Source organism: Neofelis nebulosa, chromosome 17 (assembly GCF_028018385.1).
Source record: "Neofelis nebulosa isolate mNeoNeb1 chromosome 17, mNeoNeb1.pri, whole genome shotgun sequence".
In the NCBI taxonomy this organism is placed as follows: Eukaryota; Metazoa; Chordata; class Mammalia; order Carnivora; family Felidae; genus Neofelis; species Neofelis nebulosa.
The window spans coordinates 34,993,797-35,014,692 of record NC_080798.1 but is presented as its reverse complement, the minus strand read 5'-3'; the positions used below and the strand labels follow the sequence as shown (position 1 = coordinate 35,014,692).

Here is a 20,896-nt window from a genome sequence, read left to right as displayed (position 1 = left end):
AGGGCTGGGTCCCTGTGCCCGGGATGCTCCCAGCTCCAGGAGCACACCATCCGCAGGCTCAAGGGGGTCCCCTCCCGCCTGTAGTCCCCTTCACGTGAGGATTCTGGTTGTGTCTTGGCAGCAAGCCCTGCTGGACAAGGGGTGCGAGAACAAGAGTCAGGGGACGAAAGAAGAGAAGCTCCTGAAGAGGCAGGCGCCGGGCCCCAGGCGGGACCGGGAGGCCCAGGAAGCTGGTGGCGCCATGAATGTAGAGAAAACAGGTAAAGGAGGTCTGCCCGCCAACCTGGAATAGCCCTCGCTAAAGCTGGCACTGGCAGGGAGGCTGCTGTGGCATTTGGACTGTCCTCACACCCTGTCCTCCTCACCTGGAGGTGGCCCAGCCGATTCCTGGCCACCTTGACGTGGAACTCAGAGACCCCGGCCTGCCCATCCCACTCCAGGGATACCCTCCTCCCACTGCCCGCAGGGCCCCACCAGTGATAAGAGGCTTTGGCCCGTGTGGGCTGGGGTTGCGTTTCCCTGCTTTTTGTCTTTTCCCCAGTGCTTGTCAAAAGCAGGCCAAGGGTGGCAGCCTCAAAGACGCCACGGCCTGTGGAGAGAAGCCTGACCCCATCCCCTTTATCTGTGGATGCGTCAGGGACCCAGAGGCTCTAGGACAGGGCTTTGCTCTGCTCCCTCAAGGCCAGGGTCGAGGAGCCGGTGGCTCCATTCTTCTCTCACCAGGATGACTGGTTCTGGAAGATTCTATGGACCCCCCTTTGTGGGGCTTCTCCAGCTCAGGGAAACCTGAGCTCAGTAATTGGGGAAAAAGCATCCTCAGGAGCCCAAAAGGAAGGCCAAGACTGTGTGGAGAAAAAGCAGCTGGTCTTTCCCCTGTTCTCTTCCTCCCGTCACCAGGGGTCGATCTGTGTTTCTGAACTTGCTGTGTGGTGGAAGGAGCCGCTCCCTTTTCTGGTGTTGTCCCAGAGCTGCAGTCGCCTGTCTGGCATTCAGGGACAGGTGTTGGGGTCTGGCTGAGGTGTGGGCAGACAGGACTTGGGAAGGGGTGAGCTGTCCAGCCAGTCAGATCGGCTCTCCTAGTTTGTGGAGAAGAGAGAGACCAGTTTCTGTCAAGGGGGAGGACTGAGCTTGTCAGTGGGGCTGGGGCCAGACTTACGTCTTCCTGAGCCTAAGGCACAGTGAGCAGGCAGGGTCTCTGAGGCATGCTGTCTTTTAAAACTTGCACTGACATCCGACCCGCTGAGAGGCATGTGGCCTTCTCAGGGCCAAGTCCCATTCACTCCCTGGCCCCCAAGTGCCTCTTTGACCTCACCTCTCCCTCCCTCCTCTGGCCTTCCCTTAGCTTCTTCAAGGTCTTTTCTCCCCTAGCAAGTGCTCTCTAGGCCCTGTTTCAGCTCCCCTAGCTGTGCGCCTCTGCTGGGGTCAGGATGAACCCCCGTGTGGGCTCCAAGGGCATCTCAGAACCTTCCGAGTGTCCTGGACGAGAAGGACTATTCTGTGTCTTGTTCCAGCCCTATGGTCTGTGGGATGACGCTCACTCACTTCTATGCATCCTTCGTGGATCCCAGGCTTCTTTCCCAAGGTTGCCTCACTGGGACCATTGTCCCCACTTCACAAAGGAAGACCCCAAGCTCCCCACCCCCACCCCCATCTCCCAGGTGGCAGAGCGAGCTCTCAGGACCTAGAGCCCTAGTGTGTTCCCCACCACACCATGGCAGTCTGCAAAGGGCTGAGGGCCACGCTGGTCACGTGCTGCTCATGGCAGCCCCGTGTGCGGGCCTGGAAGCATCCACCTGACCTCACTCTCTCTAGAACAGATAGCAGAAGCTTGGCCAACTGTGTATGATATGCATGCTGTGTCACATGCAGGCCACACTGCCAGGGCCACTAGCCAACCGGTAACTGAGCCTGCTCCAGCTCTCCAGAGGGTCTCGAGTCGAAGCTTTTCCAAGGGATTGTGAGGAAGGGAAAAGCCAGCCCGTGTGTGCTTTACTTGCCCTCTTGAGAGTGGGGCCCGAGATCCCTCAGGGTCTACCCTCCTGGGAGCAGGGCTGTGACATCCCACCCAGCCCAGAAACTCTATTGTGGCTTCTCTGAAGTCTCAATGAGCGCACTTGCTGCCTCCCGGTGGGTTGAAGCTGCCAGCAGGGTGCGTGACTTCAGGTGCAGAGTCTGGGAGCCCTCCAGTCCTGCCCCATAGGGCTCTGGCTCCTGGGATGTAGCGTGGGGGAGCCCCGAAGCCTGGCTGCCCTCAGACTGGAGGCTTGGAGACAGCAGGTGCCACGTGTCACACCTTGGACCCTTCTTTCTGCCTCCTGGGGCTTTGGTTGGGTCCCAGTTCAGGCTGCCCAAGGGGAGAGGCAGATCTCCTGCCTTCAGAGCCTCTCCTCTACCCCACTCCTGCACACCCCCTGCTCCTTGCCTGCTCCCCACCTGCAGAGACCATGAGCGTTCTTGGTATCCTCCAGGCAAGCTATGACAGGCATCCCAAGCCCTATTGTCACATCGTGGCCCTTGATTCTGTCTTTGTCCTTCCGTCAGTCTGTCTGTTTCTCTCCTGCTCCTGGTGACAGGACAGTGGAAGGCCGTGGGAGGAGGAGGATTCAGGCTGAGGTACCACCCTCTCCCCCTGGTATTTATCACTTTGTCGTGCCTGTGCGGTCCCTGTGCTCAGTGCAGGTGACGGCCCCAAAGCGGGCCTGGCTGTGTTCCTGCTCACATGCTGTGTCTGTCTTTGTGCGTCCTGGTCTGGCTGCCCCTTGCACACGCACACCCTCCCCTTGCCCCTTCTCTGTGTGCAGGTGACCACTCCCTGCAGAGGTCAGGGGACAGGCTGGGGAGCCTCTGCCTCTCTTCTGTACTCTAGAGGGGGTTTGGGGTTTAAAGAAATCATGTTTTCCCCCAAGAGTAGTGTTTTCTGGGTGGAGAACCCCGGACTCTTAATCAGCTGTTGCCAGAAGGCATGTCTTTCTCAGCTGCGATTCCTTGCGGCCTGGCCACAGGGAGGGTATCGCCCATCAGACCTCGGACACATACTTTGAAGGGAGTCTAGGGCGAAAGTCTCTTGCCTCAGTCCTTATCCAGGCAATTCTGTCTCCCAGAAGCTGCCTGCTGAAGTGGCTTCCTCCAGGGCCTGCCCCTGGCCAACCCACGCCGCTGCCGCCCCCAGCCCTCGCCCCGCCGGCTCGCATCCCCTCCCCATCCCTGATGGTCTGCCCTGCCGTGACGGGCCCCCACTCCTCATCCAGGGTGGGTCCTCTGCTGTCCTTTCTGATCGGCCACTACTTTGCTCATAGGTGGGCGGCTCTTTGGCAGCGGGAGGTGCTCGAGCCTGGCGGGGCCGCCAGGTACAGCCCCCATGGTGCATAGGATGGTGGAGGCCATGTCCCAGCTGCAGGAGGAGAAAGCCCGGCTACAGGAGGAGCTGGCAGCCCTACAGGAGAGGCTGGCCCTCCGAGACAGTGACCAGCAAGCCACATCCACCCAGCTGCAGAATCAGGTACCTGGGGAGGATGGGATGGGCAGAGGCCACTCCCCCCCGTGGAGCAGAGCAGAGGACACTGCGTGGGCCGCCTGGAACCAGCCCACCGGGCGGCCGACGTGATGGACAGATAGGGTCTCCTCTCTCGGCTCAGGAATGCATGAGAGGGCAAGGTGGCAAGAGTCAGAGGCCTGGGTCTCCCATCCTGCTCATCCTTGTGCCCCATTCCTCGTGGTTCTGGGGGGCCAGGACGTGCCTCTCCAGGAGTGACAGGCTGCGTGTGTAAATGTGAGGGAAGCAGGGAGGTACGGGGTCGCTCCCAGCCCTCAGGCCGGTGCCGAGTCCACCCCATCTTATTCGGTGCCTTGGACCGGGCAGTCCAAGTGGACAAAAGTCACTGCAGTGGTCACCCCAGGGAAAACTGGTAGGAGAAGAGAGGCTGGTGTGAGTGCATGCGGGAGGAGAAGCACTCAGACTCTGGAAGCCAGGGAGGGCCTCAGGTTTATGCTGGCGAGTGCTGTCTCCTTCCTCGTCTGGTCAGGACATTCGGGACCTCGGCTGCATGCCCTGTGGGACTGACCGTGGGCCCTCCTTCCCCACCTGCACGTGGACCCCGAGGCCCCTTTCCAGAGGTTCAGCTCCCCACACCCATGGTCAGTGTCTGTCTTTTGTGTCTGTCTGAACTTCCCCACTTCCCCAAGGTCCCCCCACTCTCTCTCTACATCATCTCTGCCTTGGATCTGTGCCCTGAGCTGTGGGCCCAGGACTCTGTTGACGGGCCCGCCTTCAGCTGGAGCCAGGTTCTTACTCTGTGGTTACCCACCATGTGGACCTTTTGCTTGGGGAGACATCACAGAATACTGTGACTTGTTCTCAGTTCCAGGGAGCAGCAGATTCTTTTTATGCATTTTTAATTTTAATTTTTTAAAGAGGGAGGGAGAAAGAGGGAGCAGGGGAGGGGCAGAGAGAGAGTGAGAGAGAATCCTGAGTAGGCTCTATGCTGTCAGCATGGAGCCCGATGCAGGGCTTGATCTCATGAACCGTGAGATCATGACCTGAGTTGAAATCAAGAGTCAGATGCCTAACCCACTGAGCCACCCAGGCGCCCCTATGCATTTTTTAATGTAGGATTTTTTCCCCAGCTTACAGATGTATCCTCTTCTCCAGAACTATCTGTTCTGACCACCTGTTCCTTGCTGGGTTAGGTGGGCTTCCTTGGGGCATCCCTAGTGCCCTGTGTCTCCTTCATACACTGACCCCGTTGTTTGCTGCCTCTGGGCCTGTCTGCCTCACTCTCAGGGGCTCTTCCAGGCAGGGTGATACACTAGCTTTGTGTCACTGTTGCTTCCTTTGGTGCCCGCCTGCCTCTCTCCCTCAGCTGTTTGCTGAGTGCGCGGTGTGCCCTGGGCACCAGGCTAACCACTGGGGATGTCCAGGTGGGCAGGTGTGCTCTGGCCTGTGGAGGCTATGGTCTAAGGGAGGACAGACATTTGTTACATGTACCCATGTGAAGTTAGAAGAGCGACAAGGGCTCTGTGGGTGGGCACACACACAGGGCATGAGGGCTTGTACCAGAGGCCTTTGTGAGGGACGTCAGGGCCTGGCGGGGAGGTCAGGGACAGCCTCCTTGAGAAAGTGGTGCTGGAGCCAAGGTCTGGCACAAAGCAGAGGAAGTGGGTTCTGAGCTAAGGGAATAGTCTAGTCTGTGCAAAGGGACTGTGGCAGGAGGAGCAAGATATAGCGGCAGAACCAAAGCTTGGGTAGCCCTGTGGGACTGGGGGCTCGTCCAGGGCCCACCCCACAGGGCACGCCTGGCCCGTGGCAAGAGCTTATCCGCAGCTCTTCCTTCCCTGACCTTCTCCAAGATAGACTGTCCAGGCAGTTAATTTTTGAAATACGTTTGTTTTTTTTAAAGAGATTTACTGAAATATAACTCACATACCATACAATTCACCCCTTTAAGGTGTACAAGTTAAATATATTAAGTATATTGAGATGGTGATACCACCATCACCATCATCCAATGTCAGAACATTTTCATCACCCTAAAAAAGCCTAGTCACCCTCCTTTCCCCCTCCCCCCACAATCCCTGGCAACCGCAGATCTGCTTTCTGTTTGTGTGGACTTGCCTTTCCTGAACATTTCATGTAAATGAAATCATAACCATGTGTGGCCTTTTGTGACTTTAAATGAATTTAAAAAAAAACAAACATTTTTTCCCTTTCATTAGCAAAGTTGGCTTACTTTTTAGAGGGGAAGTTGAAGGTGAAGGATCTTGGCCTTTTGGTTGTCTTTGTGCCCCCAGGTCTGCAGATATCCCCAGCCCCTGTCCTCTCCCATCCCCGGCCCCTCTGGATGATTGAGAGAATTCAGAATGGTTCTCCGTCTTTGCTCAGGCTTTATCCTTGAACTTCCTGACTGCCAGCTCTTTTCTGAAAACTTCAGGGGGTGCACCTGAAATTCCAGGTCCCTGAGCTACTCTTCGGAGGGTCCGACTCTGTGGAGCTATGTTCAACCACATGGGCCGGGAGCCGGGTTCAAATCCTGACTGTGGACACTACTCAGTTTCAGCTGTGGGACCTTGGGCTGGTTAATTACCACTCTGCACCTCAGTTTCCTCATCTGTCAAGTGGACATAAAAGCACCTGATGAGATGATCCAGTATTGTGGTTGTTGCTGCCAGCGCCGCCATCTTTACTGGGAAGAGTTTTGGATTTGGAACCACACAAACAGGGTTCTAGTCCTGGCTGTGCCACTCGCTAGCTGTGCGGCGGTAGGAAGTGACTTCCTCTCCGCGCCTTCGTTTACCATTCTCTAAACTGGGACTAATCCATGTTGCTTCATGGTTATTGGACAGATCAATTGTGAGACGACAGAAAAATGGGTGATACACTGTAAAGTGCTAATGCCTCGTGAGGTATCACTTCCGCGTGCTCTGGTCTTCTGTCTGCCTCACTGTGGTTTGACACAGATTGACCTTCCTCCTCCTCTAAGAAGAAAAGCCCATCCGTGGGGGACACTCTGCCTCACTGTCATGGTGCCTTATTCCCAACCTTTTCCAGACTTGCCTTCTGGGTGTGGCTCTTCCTGAAAGGCACGGTAGCCTAGTAGTTGAGTTGGAGGGCCCTATAGTGGGGGTGGTCACTCAGACCCAAGTTTAATCCTAGGTCCACCACTTAGTGGTCAGGTGACCTTGAGCAAGCTGCATAACTAAGGCTTTCACCTCACCCCACCCCACTCTGAACCATGTCAGAGTTCTCGGTCAGACTTGAAAACACTTTAAACCAAGTCCTTGGCAACCTCCAAATTATCCTTGGTGACCCTGATATCCCTGTGGCCATAATCTTGGGACCAAAAGGGCATATAAAAAGCCACCTTAACTAAGGCTTAATCTCTTGGAATCTCAATTTCTCTTCCTATAAAGTGGGGATGATAATAGTGTCTACCTCATAGAATTGGGGATTCGAAGTGGTGATCTCAGGAAGTCCTGTGCCATGCTGGCAAAGCTGACTCAGGAAATGGGGCTGCCATTATCACTGTTGGAACCTGGGCTTGTGGGGGCGGTGGGAGTCTTTTGAGGCTTATGCACTGATAAGTGTCAGATGGTGATAGCTGTATTTACCAGGAGCCCACCGTGCTCCTTGTGGGGAGCACACAGGCCCAGGTCCTCGGTGCTCAGGAGGACCCAAGCCACAGAGGCCACTGGTCTTGGTCTGGCAACAGGAGAGAGACCGCGGCTGGTCTGGATGACCCTTCCTGATGTTGGCAACTATAGCCCCGGGCCACATGCTATAGCTCCCCTCCCCTTTTGTGGATGTGCCTGGAGCAGTGGCCTCCACACTCCCAAGGCCCTGCCAGTGTTACACGTTCCCAGACTGGCCACACCCCACACCCCCCCACCTTATTGCCCCTGAACCTCCAGATAGAAGCTTAAAAAACTGCTCAGAGACCACAGGCTGGTAGACTAGATCTAGCCTTCAAGTATGTCTGATTTGTTTGCCTTTTTTTTCTTTTTAACCATTAAAAAATTGTGGTAGAATACGCACAACAGAAAGTTTATCACTTTAACCATTTATTTATTTATTTATTTATTTATTTATTTATTTATTTTATTTTATTTTATTTTTTAAATTTACGTCCAAATTAGTTAGCATATAGTGCAACAATGACTTTAGGAGCAGATTCCTTAATGCTTCTTACCCATTTAGCCCATCCCCTATCCCACACCCCCTCCAGTAACCCTCTGTTTGTTCTCCACATTTAAGAGTCTCTTATGTTTTGTCCCCCTCCCTGTTTTTATATTATATTTGCTTCCCTTCACTTGTGTTCATCTGTTCTGTGTATTAAAGTCCTCGTGAGTGAAGTCATATGATATTTGTCTTTCTCTGACTAATTTCAATGAACATAATACCTTCTAGTTCCATCCATGTAGTTGCAAATGGCAAGATTTCATTCTTTTTGATTGCCTATGGACATTTGGGCTCTTTACATATTTTGGCTATTGTTGACAGTGCTGATATCAACATTGGGGTGCATGTGTCCCTTTGGAAAAGCATACCTGTATCCCTTGGATAAATACCTAGTAGTGCAATTGCTGGGTCATAGGGTAGTTCTATTTTTAATTTTTTGAGGAACCTCTATACTGTTTTCCAGAGTGGCTGCACCAAGTTGCCTTCCCACCAACAATGCAAAAGACATCCTCTTTCTCTGCATCCTTGCCAACATCTGTTGTTGCCTGAGTTGTTAATGTTAGCCATTCTGACATACGTGAGGTGGTATCTCATTGTGGTTTTCATTTGTATTTCCCTGATAATGAGTGATGTTGAACATTTTTTCATATGTCAGTTGGCCATCTGGATGTCTGCTTTGGAGAAGTGTCTATTCATGTCTTTTGCCCATTTCTTCACTGGATTATTTGTTTTTTGGGTGTTGAGTTTGATTAAGTTATAGATTTTGGATACTAACCCTTTATCTGATATGTCGTTTGCAAATATCTTCTCCCATTCTGTCAGTTGCCTTTTAGTTTTGCTGATTGTTTCCTTCACTGTCCGGAAGCTTTTTATTTTGATGAGGTCCCAGTAGTTCATTTTTGCTTTTGTTTCTCTTGCCTCCGGAGATGTGTTGAGTAAGAAGTTGCTGCAGCCAAGATGAAAGAGGTTTTTGCCTGCTTTCTCCTTGAAGATTTTGAAGGCTTCCTGTCTTACATTTAGGTCTCTCATCCATTTTGAGTTTATTTTTGTGTATGGTGTAAGAAAGTGGCCCAGGTTTATTTTTTTGCATGTCGTTGCTCCGTTTTCCCAGCACCACTTGCTGAAGAGACTGTCTTTATTGTATTGGATATTCTCTCCTGCTTTGTCAAAGATTAGTTGGCCGTGCATTTCTGGGTCCATTTCTGGGTTCTCTATTCTGTTCCATTGATCTAAGTGTCTGTTCTTGTGCCAGTACCATACTGTCTTGATGATTACAGCTTTGTAGTATAGCTTGAAGTCTGGGATGGTGATGCCTCCTGTTTTGGTTTTCTTTTTCAAGATTGCTTTGGCTATTCAGGGTCTTTTCTGGTTCCATACAAATTTTAGAATTGTTTGTTCTAGCTCTGTGAAGAATGCTGGTGTCATTTTGATAGGGATTGCATTGAATATGTAGATTGCTTTGGGTAGTGTCGACATTTGAACAGTATTTGTTCTTCCTATCCAGAAGCAGGGAATCTTTTTCCATTTTTTTGTGTCTTCTTCAGTTTCTTTCATAAGCTTCCTATAGTTTTCAGTGTGTAGATTTTTCACCTCTTTGGTTAGATTTATTCCTAGGTATTTTATGGGTTTTGGTTCAATTGTAAATGGGATTGATTCCTTGATTACTCTTTCTGTTGCTTCATTATTGGTGTGTAGGAATGCAACCGATTTCTGTGCATTGATTTTATATCCTGCAACTTTGCTGAATTCATGAATCAATTCTAGAAGTTTTTTGGTGGAATCTTTTGGGTTTTCCACGTAGAGTATCATGTCATCTGTGAAGAGTGAAAGTTTGACTTCCTCCTGGTCGATTTGGATGCCTTTTATTTCTTTGTGTTGTTTCATTTCAGAGGCTAAGACTTCCAGTACTATGTTGAATAACAGTGGCGAGAGTGGACATCCCTGTCTGCTTCCTGACCTTAGGGGGAAAGCTCTCAGTTTTTCCCCATTGAGGAGGATATTAGCATTGGGTTTTTCATATATGGCTTTTACTATCTCAAAGTGTCATCCTTCTTTCCCTACTTTCTTGAGGGTTTATATCAAGAAAGGATGCTGTATTTTGTCAGATGCTTTCTCTGCATCAGTTGAGAGGATCATGTGGTTCTTGTCCTTTCTTTTATTGATGTGATGAATCATGTTGATTGTTTTGCAGATAGTGAACCAGCCCTGCATCCCAGGTATAAATCCCACTTGGTCGGCCATTGTGAATAATTTTTTTATTTTTTATTTTTAAAAATTTTTTTTTTCAACGTTTTTTATTTATTTTTGGGACAGAGAGAGACAGAGATGAATAATTTTTTTAATGTATTGTTGGATCTTGTTGGCTAATATCTTGTTGAGGGTTTTTGCATCCATGTTCATCAGGGAAATTGGTCTATAGTTCTCCTTTTTAGTGGGGTCTCTGTCTGGTTTTGCAATCAAAGTAATGCTGGATTCATAGAAAGCTTTGGAAGTTTTCCTTCCATTTCTATTTTTTGGAACAGTTTCAAGAGAATAGGTGTTAACTCTTCCTTAAATGTTTGGTAGAATTCCCCTGGAAAGCCATCTGACGCTGAACTCTTGCTTTTTGGGAGATTGTTGATTACTAATTCGATTTCTTTACTGGTTATGGGTCTGTTCAAATTTTCTATTTCTTTCTGTTTCAGTTTTGGTAGTGTATATGTTTCTAGGAATTTGTCCATTTCTTCCAGATTTCCCATTTTATTGGTGTATAATTGTTCATAATATTCTCTTATTATTGTTTTTATTTCTGCTGTGTTGGTTGTGATCTCTCTTCTTTCATTCTTGATTTTATTTATTTGGGTCCTTTCCTTTTTCTTTTTTATCAAACTGGCTAGTGGTTTATCAATTTTGTTAATTCTTTCAAAGACCCAGTTTCTGGTTTCATTGATTTGTTCTACTATTTGTTTTTTGGTTTTGATAGTATTAATTTCTGCTCTAATCTTTATTATTTCCTGTCTTCTGCTGGTTTAGGGTTTTATTTGCTGTTCTTTTTCCACTTCTTTAAGGCGTAAGGTTAGGTTGTGTACCTGAGATCTTTCTTCCTTCTTTAGGAATGCCTGGATTGCTATATACTTTCCTCTTATGACTGCCTTTCCTGCGTCCCAGAGGTTTTGGGTTGTGGTATAATCATTTTCATTGGCTTCCATGAACTTGTTAATTTCCTCTTTAACTTCTTGGTTAGCCCATTCATTCTTTAATAGGATGTTCTTTAGTCTCCAAGTATTTGTTACCTTTCCAATTTTTTTCTTGTGGTTGATTTCGAGTTTCATAGCGCTGTGGTCTGAAAATATCTCGATCTTTTTGTACTTGTTGAGGGCTGTTTTGTTTCCTAGTATGTGGTCTATTCTGGAGAACGTTCCATGGGCACTGGAGAAGAATGTATATTCTGCTGCTTTAGGATGAAATGTTCTGAATATATCTGTTAAGTCCATCTGGTCCAGTGTGTCATTCAAAGCCATTGTTTCCTTGTTGATTTTTTGATTAGATGATCTGTCCATTACTGTGAGTGGGGTGTTGAAGTCCCCTACTATTATGGTGTTACTATCAATGAGTTTCTTTATGTTTGTGATTAATTGATTTATATATTTAGGCTATCCCACATTTGGAACATAAATGTTTACAATTGTTAGGTCTTCTTGGTGGATAGACCCCTTGATTATGATATAATGCCCTTCTGCATCTCTTGGTACAGTCTTTATTTTAAAGTCTAGATTGTCTGATATAAGTATGGCTACTCTGGCTTCCTTTTGGTGACCATTAGCATGATAGATGGTTCTCCATCCCCTTACTTTCAATCTGAAGGTGTCTTTAGGTCTAAAGTGGGTCTCTTGTAAACAGCATATAGATGGATCTTGTTTTCTTATCCATTCTGTTACCCTATGTCTTTTGATTGGAGCATTTAGTCCATTGATGTTTAGAGTGAGTACTGGAAGATATGAATTTATTGTCTTATGTTTCTTGTCGAGTTGGAGTTTCTGGTGGTGTTCTCTGGTCCTTTCTAGTCTTTGTTGCTTTTGGTCTTTATTTATTTGTTGTTGTTGTTGTTTTTTTTTTCATCTTTTCTCCCCTCAGAGAGTCCCCCTTAAAATTTCCTGCATGGCTGGTTTAGTGGTCACAAACTCCTTTAATTTTTGTTTGTCTGGGAAACTTTTTCACTCTCCTCTATTCTGAATGACAGCCTTGCTGGGTAAAGAATTCTTGGCTGCATATTTTTCTGATTCAGCACATTGAATATATCCTGCCACTCTTTTCTGGCCTGCCAAGTTTCTGTGGATAGGTCTGCTGCAAACCTGATCTGTCTTCTGTTGTAGGTTAAGGACTTTTTCCCCCTTGCTGCTTTCATGATTCTTTCCTTGCTTGAGTATTTTGTGAATTTGACTATGATATGCCTTGTTGATTGATGGTCGGCTTTTGTTGAATCTAATGGGAGTCCTCTGTGCTTCCTGGATTTTGATGACTGTGTCGTTCCCCGGGTTAGGAAAGTTTTCCGCTATGATTTATCCACATAACCCTTCAACCCCTATTTCTCTCTCCTCCTCTTCTGGGACCCCTATGATTCTGATGTTGTTCCTTTTTAATGAGTCACTGATTTCTCTAATTCTTTTTTTTTTTTTTTTTTTTTTTTTTCAACGTTTTTTATTTTTATTTTTGGGACAGAGAGAGACATAGCATGAACGGGGGAGGGCCAGAGAGAGAGGGAGACACAGAATCGGAAACAGGCTCCAGGCTCTGAGCCATCAGCCCAGAGCCCGACGCGGGGCTCGAACTCACAGACCGCGAGATCGTGACCTGGCTGAAGTCGGACGCTTAACCGACTGCGCCACCCAGGCGCCCCTCTAATCGTGCTTTAATCTCCCTCTTTTTTTCTACTTCATTATTCTCTATAATTTTGTCCTCTGTATTGCTACTTCTCTGTTCTGTCTCATCCATCCTTGCCTCAGTGGCCTCCATTCAAGATTGCAGCTCAGTTATAGCATTTTTTATTTCATCCTGACTAGCTTTTACTTCTTTTCTCTCCGCAGAAAGGGATTCTAATCTATTTTCGACTCTAGCTAGTATTCTTATTATCGTGATTCTAAATTCTGGTTCAGACATCTTGTTTGTATCTGTGTTGGTTAAGTCCTTGGCTGTTGTTTCTTCCTGCTCTTTCTTTTGGGGTGAATTCCTTCATTTTGTCACTTTGAAGGGAGAAAAGGAATTAATGAGTTAGAAAAAATTAAAACTAAAAAAATATTAAAATTAAAAAATTAAACATACACACACAAAATCAAATAAATGATGCTAGCTCCTAGGTGTGTTTTGGTCTGGGTGTTGAAAGTGGCTTGATAGGTTAGAGAAAAAAGGGGGTAAAAAGGGAATTGTTTGAAAATTTGAAAAAATGAATACACTGAAGTAGACTAAAATGAAATGATGGAAGTAAAATAGAATTTGAAAAAATTTACACAAAAGTAAAAAATATAGTAGAAAAAAATGAAAGAAAAATATTTTTAATAAAAATTGAAAATAAAAATGGTTTTTTTCTCTTTCTGTATTCAAGAAAAAGAAAGGAAAAAGAGAAAAAAGAAAAAGAAAGAAAATTGAATAGATGGACCGGTAACAGACTGAAATGCCACTGCAATTACTTCATTTTCATCTAGAAGTCAAACTGTGAAGCACTTTATAGTTCGTAAACTAAGCAGGTGGAGAGACTTGTGTTCCTGAAGAGCGAGGTTGGCCCAGTTAGGCGGGGCTTAGTGTAATGGCTCTGTTCTTCACTAGATGGCGCTGCTTAGTTTACTGGGGTGGATTGTGGTGGCGCTTGTAGGTGCGTATGCTCATGCGCGGGAGCGGTGAAAATGGCGTCAGCCAGCTACCCATTCTCTAGTATCGGAACTCTGTTCTCCCAGATCAGCAATCGTGCACCTGTACTTTGTCTTCAGCTTCCCTCCACGCCCCCCATCCCGCTTTTTCACAGTCTGTGACCAAGCCCCAGGCAGCACCCCTCTCCTGAGTTTTGTCTCAGATGTGGCTGTTTTTCTCATCCTCTTTCTTCTGAGGGACTGCGGCTTTGACCTGCTTCTTCCCTCTGCAAAGGGTCTCACCGAGCAATGGCCAGGTGCCGGCCACACCCAGGAATGTTTGCGGGACTGTGCCTGCTGCTGGTGCCCAGACAGTGTGGCCAGGTGCCAGCCCTCCCCAGAAAAAGTTTGTGAGATAGTGTAGCAGCAGTGTTTCAGGGATTATGGAAAATCACAACACACATCTGATACCAGGCTTCACCCATAACGACCTTGTTCCAGCACCAGCGATGTGGTTGTTCTCTGGGGTCTGCTGGGACCAGGTGGCCTCACAGTCTCTACCAAATGTCCTTCCAGCAGTGGAACCGCTTTTCCCTGTGTGGCCCGAGAACCTCCCGGACCCCACTCTGCTCCTGGGGACTCGCCCTTCCCACCAGAGCACTGCCAGGTATCGAGCTGCGGAGTTTCAGACTCCACGCTCCCCCTGTTATAGTCTTAATGGAATTTAAACCCTCTTCTTTCTCTTTTCTCTCTTAGTTCAGTCCCTGTGGCTGTTTCCACTTTTCTACTTTCTCTTTAGCTGCTTTTGGAGGGTGCTTTTCCCATATTCTCCTCCCCCGCCTCCACCCTCTCTCTGTGTGCAAAAGCGGCTTCCTGCCCTCCACGGCTTCTCTCTCCCCAAGTTCACCTCTCTGTGCCAGGTACCTGCTGAATTTTGTGGTTTAGGTTGTGCAGATTGTTGTGTTAATCCTCAGATCATTTTTTTAGGTGTGCAGGATGGTGTAGTGTTGGTCTGGCTGTATTTCATGGATGCAAGACACACAAAAAACTTCCATGCTGTTCCGTCATCTTGGCTCCCTCTCCCATCTTAACCATTTTTAAGTGTATAGTTCACTGGTATTAAGTATATTCACATTGTTATTCATGTTGCAAACCTGAAACTGTTCCCATTAAATACTAACTTCCCCCTGCCCCCTCCTCCAGCCCCTGGCACCCACCATTCTACTTCCTGTCTCTATGAATGTAGCTCTTCCTGTTACTTAATATAAGTGGGATCACAGTATTTGTCTTTTGGTGACTGGCTCATTTCCCTTAGCATAATGCTTTCCAGGTTCATCCATGTTATTGCAAATGGCAGGATTTCCTGTTTTTAAGGCAGAATAATATTCCATTGTATGGATATACCACACTTTGCTTATCCTTTCATTCATCAGTGGACACTTGGTTTGCTACCACATTGTATCTATTGTGAATAATGCTGCTATGAACATGGGTGTGCAAATATCTCTTTGAGACCCTGCTTTTAATTCCTTTTGGGCAAATACCCAGAAGTGGAATGGGTAGATCATATGGTAGTTCCAGTTAAAATTTTTTGAGAAATCCACCATACTGTTTTCCACAGCAGGTACACTGTTTGACATTCCCACCAGCAGTGGGACAAAGGTTCTAATTTCTCCAGATTTTCATCAGTATTTGTTATTTTCTGAGGGTTATTTTTTTTTAACTAATAGCCATCATAATGGGTTGAAGTGGTATCTTATTGTGGCTTTGATTTGCATTTCCCTAATGATTAGTGATATTGAGCATCTTTTCATGTGCTTATTGGCCATGTGTATATCTTCCTTGGAGAAATGTCCATTCAAGTCCTTTGCCTGTCTTGAATTGGGGTTTTTGGGATGGAGTTGTAGGGGTTCTCTCTATATTCTGCATATTAACCCCTTATCAGTATACGATTCACAGATAGTTTTTTCCATTCCACAGAGCACCTTTCTACTCTGTGGATGGTATCTTTTGATACACAAAAGGTTTTATTTATTTTGATGAAGCTCAATTTATCTATCTTGTCTTTTGTTGCCTGTGCTGTTGGTGTCCGATCTAAGAAAGCATTGCCAAATCCAGTGCCATGAAGGTTTTCCCCTATGTTTATAGTTTTGGTTTTCACATTTAGGTCTTTGATCTATTCTGAGTTAATTTTGTCTGTGGTGTAAGGCAAGGGTCCAATCTCATTCTTTTGCATGTGGATGTCCAGTTTTCCTGGCACTATTTGTTGAAAAGACTGTCCTTTCCCCCTGGAATGGTCTTGGCACCCATGTCAAAAATCACTTGACCACACATGTGAGGGTTTGTTTCTGGGTTCTCTATTCTAGTCCGTTGCTCTGTATGATCTTTATGCCAGTACTTTATTGTTTTCATTGCTGTAGCTTTGTAGTAACTTTTGAAATCAGGAAGTGTGCGACCTCCCACTTTCTCTTCTTTTGCAAGTATGTTTTGGCTATTTGGGGTTCTTTGAGATTTCATATGAATTTTAGGGTGGATTTTTCTATTTCTGCAAAAAATGCCATTGGAATTTTGATGTGGATTGCATTAAATCTGGAGGACGCTTTGGGTAGTATTGATATCTTAGCAATATGTCAATCCATAACCTGGGATGTCTTTTCATTTATCAGTGCCTTCTTTAATTTATTGAGCAATATTTTATAGTTTTCAATGTACAGATCTTTTGCCTTCTTGATTAAGTTTATTCCTAAGTATTTTATTCTTTCTGATGCAATTGTAAATGGAATTGTTTTCTAAATTTCCTTTTTTGGATTGTCCATTGATATTGTGTAGAAGCACAACAGATTTTTACGTAATGATTTTGTATCCTGTGACTTTGCTGAGTTTATTAGTTCTAATTGGCCTCCTTTTTTATTGATCAGATTCATTGCCAATTTTTATTTTTATTTTATTTATTTAATTTTTTAAAATATAATTTATTGTCAAGTTAGCTAACGTGCAGTGTATACAGTATGCCCTTGGCTTTGGGAGTAGATTCCCATAATTCATCGCTTACATACAACACTCATTGCTCATCTCAACAAGTGTCCTCCTCAGTGCCCATCACCCATTACCCCACCCCCACCCCCCTATCAACCCTCAGTTTGTTCTCTGTATTTAAGAGTCTCTTATGTTGCCTACCTCTCTGTTTGAAACTATTTTTTCCCCTTCCCTTCCCCCATGGTCTTCTGTTACGTTTCTCAAATTACACATATGAGTGAAAACATGTATCTTTCTCTATTTCACTCAGCATATACCCTCTAGTTACATCCACGTTGTTGCAAATGGCAGGATTTCATTCTTTCTTGTTGCCAAGTAGTATTCCATTGTGTGTGTATACACACACACACACCAACCACATCTTTTTTTATCTATTTATTGGTTGATGGACATTTGGGCTCTTCCCATACTTGGGCTATTGTTGATGGTGCTGCTGTAAACATTGGAGTACATGTGCCCCTAGGAATCAGCACTCCTGTATCCTTTGGATAAATTCCTAGTAATGCTATTGCTGGGTCGTAGGGTAATTCTAGTTTTAATTTTTTGAGGAACCTCCACACTGTTTTCCAGAGCCAGTTGCCTATTTTTAAACCTTAGATAAGTTCACATAAAGATCTGGAATTCCTATTTTGTCAGAATATTTTGGAAGACGTGTCACCTCTGGCCCGACAGTCCCACGTGGCACCCACATGCCTGGAGCCTTGTAGCAGCTCCTTCCTTTGGCAGAAGTGAGTGTCCTCCTGCTGGTGCCCAGTGGTGCCCCAGCCTCTAGCACCCCTCCTGGCCCCACCCTGCCTGACAGCCTCACTCACAGACCCTGCTCTACCCGGCCCCTTGTGCACTCATTCTTCCTACATGTGTTTACAGAGCACCTGCTATGTGTCAGGCACTGTCCTAGGCACTGGGAATTCGGCATCCACACGGCAGACAGATATCTCTGCTCTCACAGGCCTTTATTCTAACAATAGAACTCGCTGTGTGCTGGGGTCTGTCCTAAGCGCTTTACTTACGTTATCTCATTTAATCTCACTTAATGCCCAGGACACCCTTGTAGGGGTAGCCTCACTGTCCTGATGAGGAAAGCAAGAGGCATGGTGAAGTTGAGACTTTTCCAAGGTTATCCAGCGAGTAGGGTGATGTCTATATTAGAAAGCTGGGCAGTCAGGCCTGAGAACCCCTGTGCCCGACTGCCCCTCGCAGAAGGACTTGAATGTGAAAACTTGGCAGTGGGCAGGCCAGGGTGGATGGGGCCAGATGGGCACAGTCAGTCATGTAGCCATATGTCCTGAGAGGGGGAGTGTGTTGGTGATGGGATGGGGTGCTTGCGGGGGCCGCCCCTCTGGCCTCTGTTTCCTCAGGGTGTTCTGGGTCCCGGGACCTCTTGCCTTTTCAGCTCAGCAACGCCTTGGTCTCGCCACTGGGAGAGCCCTCTTTTCCTCAGAGGACAGACAGCTGGTGATCAAGAGCCAGGCTTGGTGGGAGGTGGGGAGGTAATCAGCAGGTTGTCTCCACTGATGGGAGCAGACAGCTGAGAACACAGACCTGCGCACGGCAGCCCCACCCTCTACCGGACCCACTTCTGCTGAGAGATGGAAATGTGGGTTTGTGTCAGATGGGCCCCGGCTCCCCGCTCCCACTGAGGCCCTGTGCACCAGGCCCATGACCCAGTTTCTCCGGCTGACAAGGAGCCTGGGCCTGGGAAGGGACGCTGCACAAATCTAGCCTGGTCCCTTGGTCATCCCTGGGGTTGACATCATACCCTCCTGGGCACCATCACAGCAGCCTGCCGGGGACCTGCTTCCCCTTCGGCCTGGCTCTTTGCCCTCAGGAGTGTGCATGCCGCTTGTCTGCTGTCACTTCTAGTGTTCATTGGGTGTCTACTGCGTGCTGGTCACCTGCCGGGGTCGGGGCTTATGATGAGTAATAGAGAAGGTCCCTCCCCTCTTTGTGGATAGATGCCAGCACGATCGCTGACTCAGAGCCCGGGCGGGTGTGGACAGGATGCCTCTGGGGGCTCTCTCCTGTGGAAAGCCTTCCTCGCTGGTCTGGTTCACCCTCAGCACCCCGCTCTCTGCTCTCACCGCTCCTGAAATAGACCCCTCTGGGTAGAGGGCAGTGGCCCCACTCCTGAGCAGCACACATCCTGACTTCTCAGCCCCAAATGCAGCTGGCCTGCCGGGGCACGGTCACCATGCACCACGGCAGTGACTGGTGCCTGACAGGCCACACGGCTGTGTTGGTGGGCCATGTCCCCCGCTGTCCGAGACAAGCCAGGAGATGACTGTCTGACATCTCTGACAAAGGGAGTCTTTTATAGCCTCTTCCTCAACCCCTCACCCTCACCCCTAGCCTGCCCCATTTTGTAGCCACCTCCTTTTGGGGCACCCCTCAGAAATTCCAGGTAGAGCCTAGGAGTGCCCAGAGTTCTGATTGTGATGCAAGAAAGGAGCAGGAGCCTGGGCTACAGGCAGGTGGCAGGCAGGCGTCCTGACCCCGCAAGTAAGCACTTGGAAAACCCCATTTTCGCTGCATCTGGGGCTGAGTGCTGGTGGCGAGGTCCCAGCACACCCAGCCCGGTGCTGAGGAAGCAGCCTGTCTGAGGCACCTGTTCAGTGCAAGTGGATCTTCCTGGGGTGCTTTCTGAGGGAAGGAAGGGGGGGTGGGGGGACTCAACCTTTCAAAAGGAGGTAGACCCACCTATATCAGGATGGGGGGAGTGTGTATGAGAGGAGTACGTATTCTTTGAGGCTTACAAGTTACTGAAAAGCATAAAGAATTTGGCAGAATTCTACAGTCCAGAGACTTCTGCTTCTTGGTGTTAAATTCGCAATTTTGTTTTCGGACTTTAGACTTAACTATGTTCGGGAGCCTTTCTCCAAGTCACTTAAAACTTCTGCTAACCCTAACCATGACGACTACGCACTAGTCTGCGTGTACATACGCCATAACTTGCGTAACCATTCCCCTAATGCTGGGGATTCACGCTAGTCCCGATTTCACCACCAAGGAATGAAAGGCTGCCTTCTGTGAGGTGTCCCTCACTCCCCTCTAAGGCCGGGGGATCTGAGTGCTCCTTCCACCAGGGTCTCAGCAAAAGGGGGCATCGGAGGTGGCACAGGCCTGGTCTGCATGCTGTCCATGCTACTCACACACTGTTGATGACATCTCAGCCATGTAAAGTGGGGAGATTTGACATACCCCCAAATCCCAACATTTGGCCTGTCTTGAAAGGTCAGACGTTTGGAGACGTGGGCCTGCATGTCTCTGGCCGCGGCCTGCAGGGAGTGCATTGTGGCTGCCTCCTAGGGGTGGATAGCAGGTGTCCAATCCTGCACTGCCCCTCACCTGCCTTACCTGGCCCTGGCTGGCCCCTGCAGGCAGGGGACTTTGTCACCTGTCGCTTAGTAATAAGAACCTAGCGCTTCGTGGTCCGCTTGTGTAAAACCCACCTCTCCTAAGCCCCCGCCGAGTGAGTCTGACTCTCACTGTGCCTTCTCAAGGTGAGGTATGGTAGGGTATGGTCCTCATAGAATGTTCTGCAAGAAAACCGCCAAACATGCTGTAATGAATTCTGGTGCCAAAGTCATTGGCCACATTTTCGGTTATCTCCCGAGAGGTTCCTGCAGGTGGGCTGATAGAGAACCAGGGTTTGGGGCCTGCGAGGAGGATGGCCAGCGGGGGGACAGCTCTAGGGGAGGGTCGCCATCCTGGGATGTGCACTCTCGGAACTGGCATCGTGCTTGCACCCGCCCTGGGCTCTGGCTGAGCCAGGCCACCCTTGCCTCCTCACAGAGCATGCACCCCTCCTCTTTCTAATAGCCTCTGCTGGCCATGGCTCTCCAGCAAGACAGGCTGGGAGCTGGGGTGGACACAGGTCTGAGATGTGCCCCGGTCACTGACAGACCTGTCTCCACAGGCAGATTCACCAGGAACCACTTGAAGTGGAAAAATTTAGGACTTGGGCAAGGACTGATCCAGGTTTTGTAGAGCCTAGAGTTTATACAATTTGGAAGCCTTTTTAAGGAATATATATATATATATATATATATATATATATATATATATAATTACAAATACCTAAGTAGACGCAGGGGCCGATGCAAGGCAGGCGTCCTGAGGTCAGCCTTCTGAGTCTCCCAGGGAGCTGCCTCTGGCGTGGGCTTGGTGGTACACGGGTCACCTCTGCTTTACTTGCTCCCCAGACTTTCCTGAGAGCCCAGGCTACCTGGGTCTTGAAGTGGGAGAGGGTGCTGAAGGCTATTGGGATGGGGCAGGTGTGTGTCACCTGGAGTCCCAGGTGTGGCCTGATGCTTGAACACAGGGAGGGCTGGAGCTGAGAGATCAGGCCTGGGTGTGGGCTGGAGGTGAG

General features: G+C 48.1%; 1 protein-coding gene across 9 annotated transcripts in view; it reads left to right on the top strand.

Annotated features, from left to right (window-relative positions):
- KIFC3 (kinesin family member C3) overlaps positions 1 to 20,896 on the top strand; it is a 75,670-nt gene that overhangs the window by 42,813 nt on the left and 11,961 nt on the right. For 4 of the 9 annotated variants that reach the window (XM_058708107.1, XM_058708104.1, XM_058708105.1 and 1 more), the window contains 3 exons: positions 122 to 260; positions 3,297 to 3,499; positions 20,730 to 20,801. The exons of 1 other annotated variant lie outside the window; for it this stretch is intronic. In XM_058708107.1, the coding sequence (XP_058564090.1) occupies positions 122 to 260; positions 3,297 to 3,499; positions 20,730 to 20,801 (414 nt within the window). 4 more of the 9 variants (XM_058708111.1, XM_058708106.1, XM_058708110.1 and 1 more) reach the window with 4 other exon arrangements.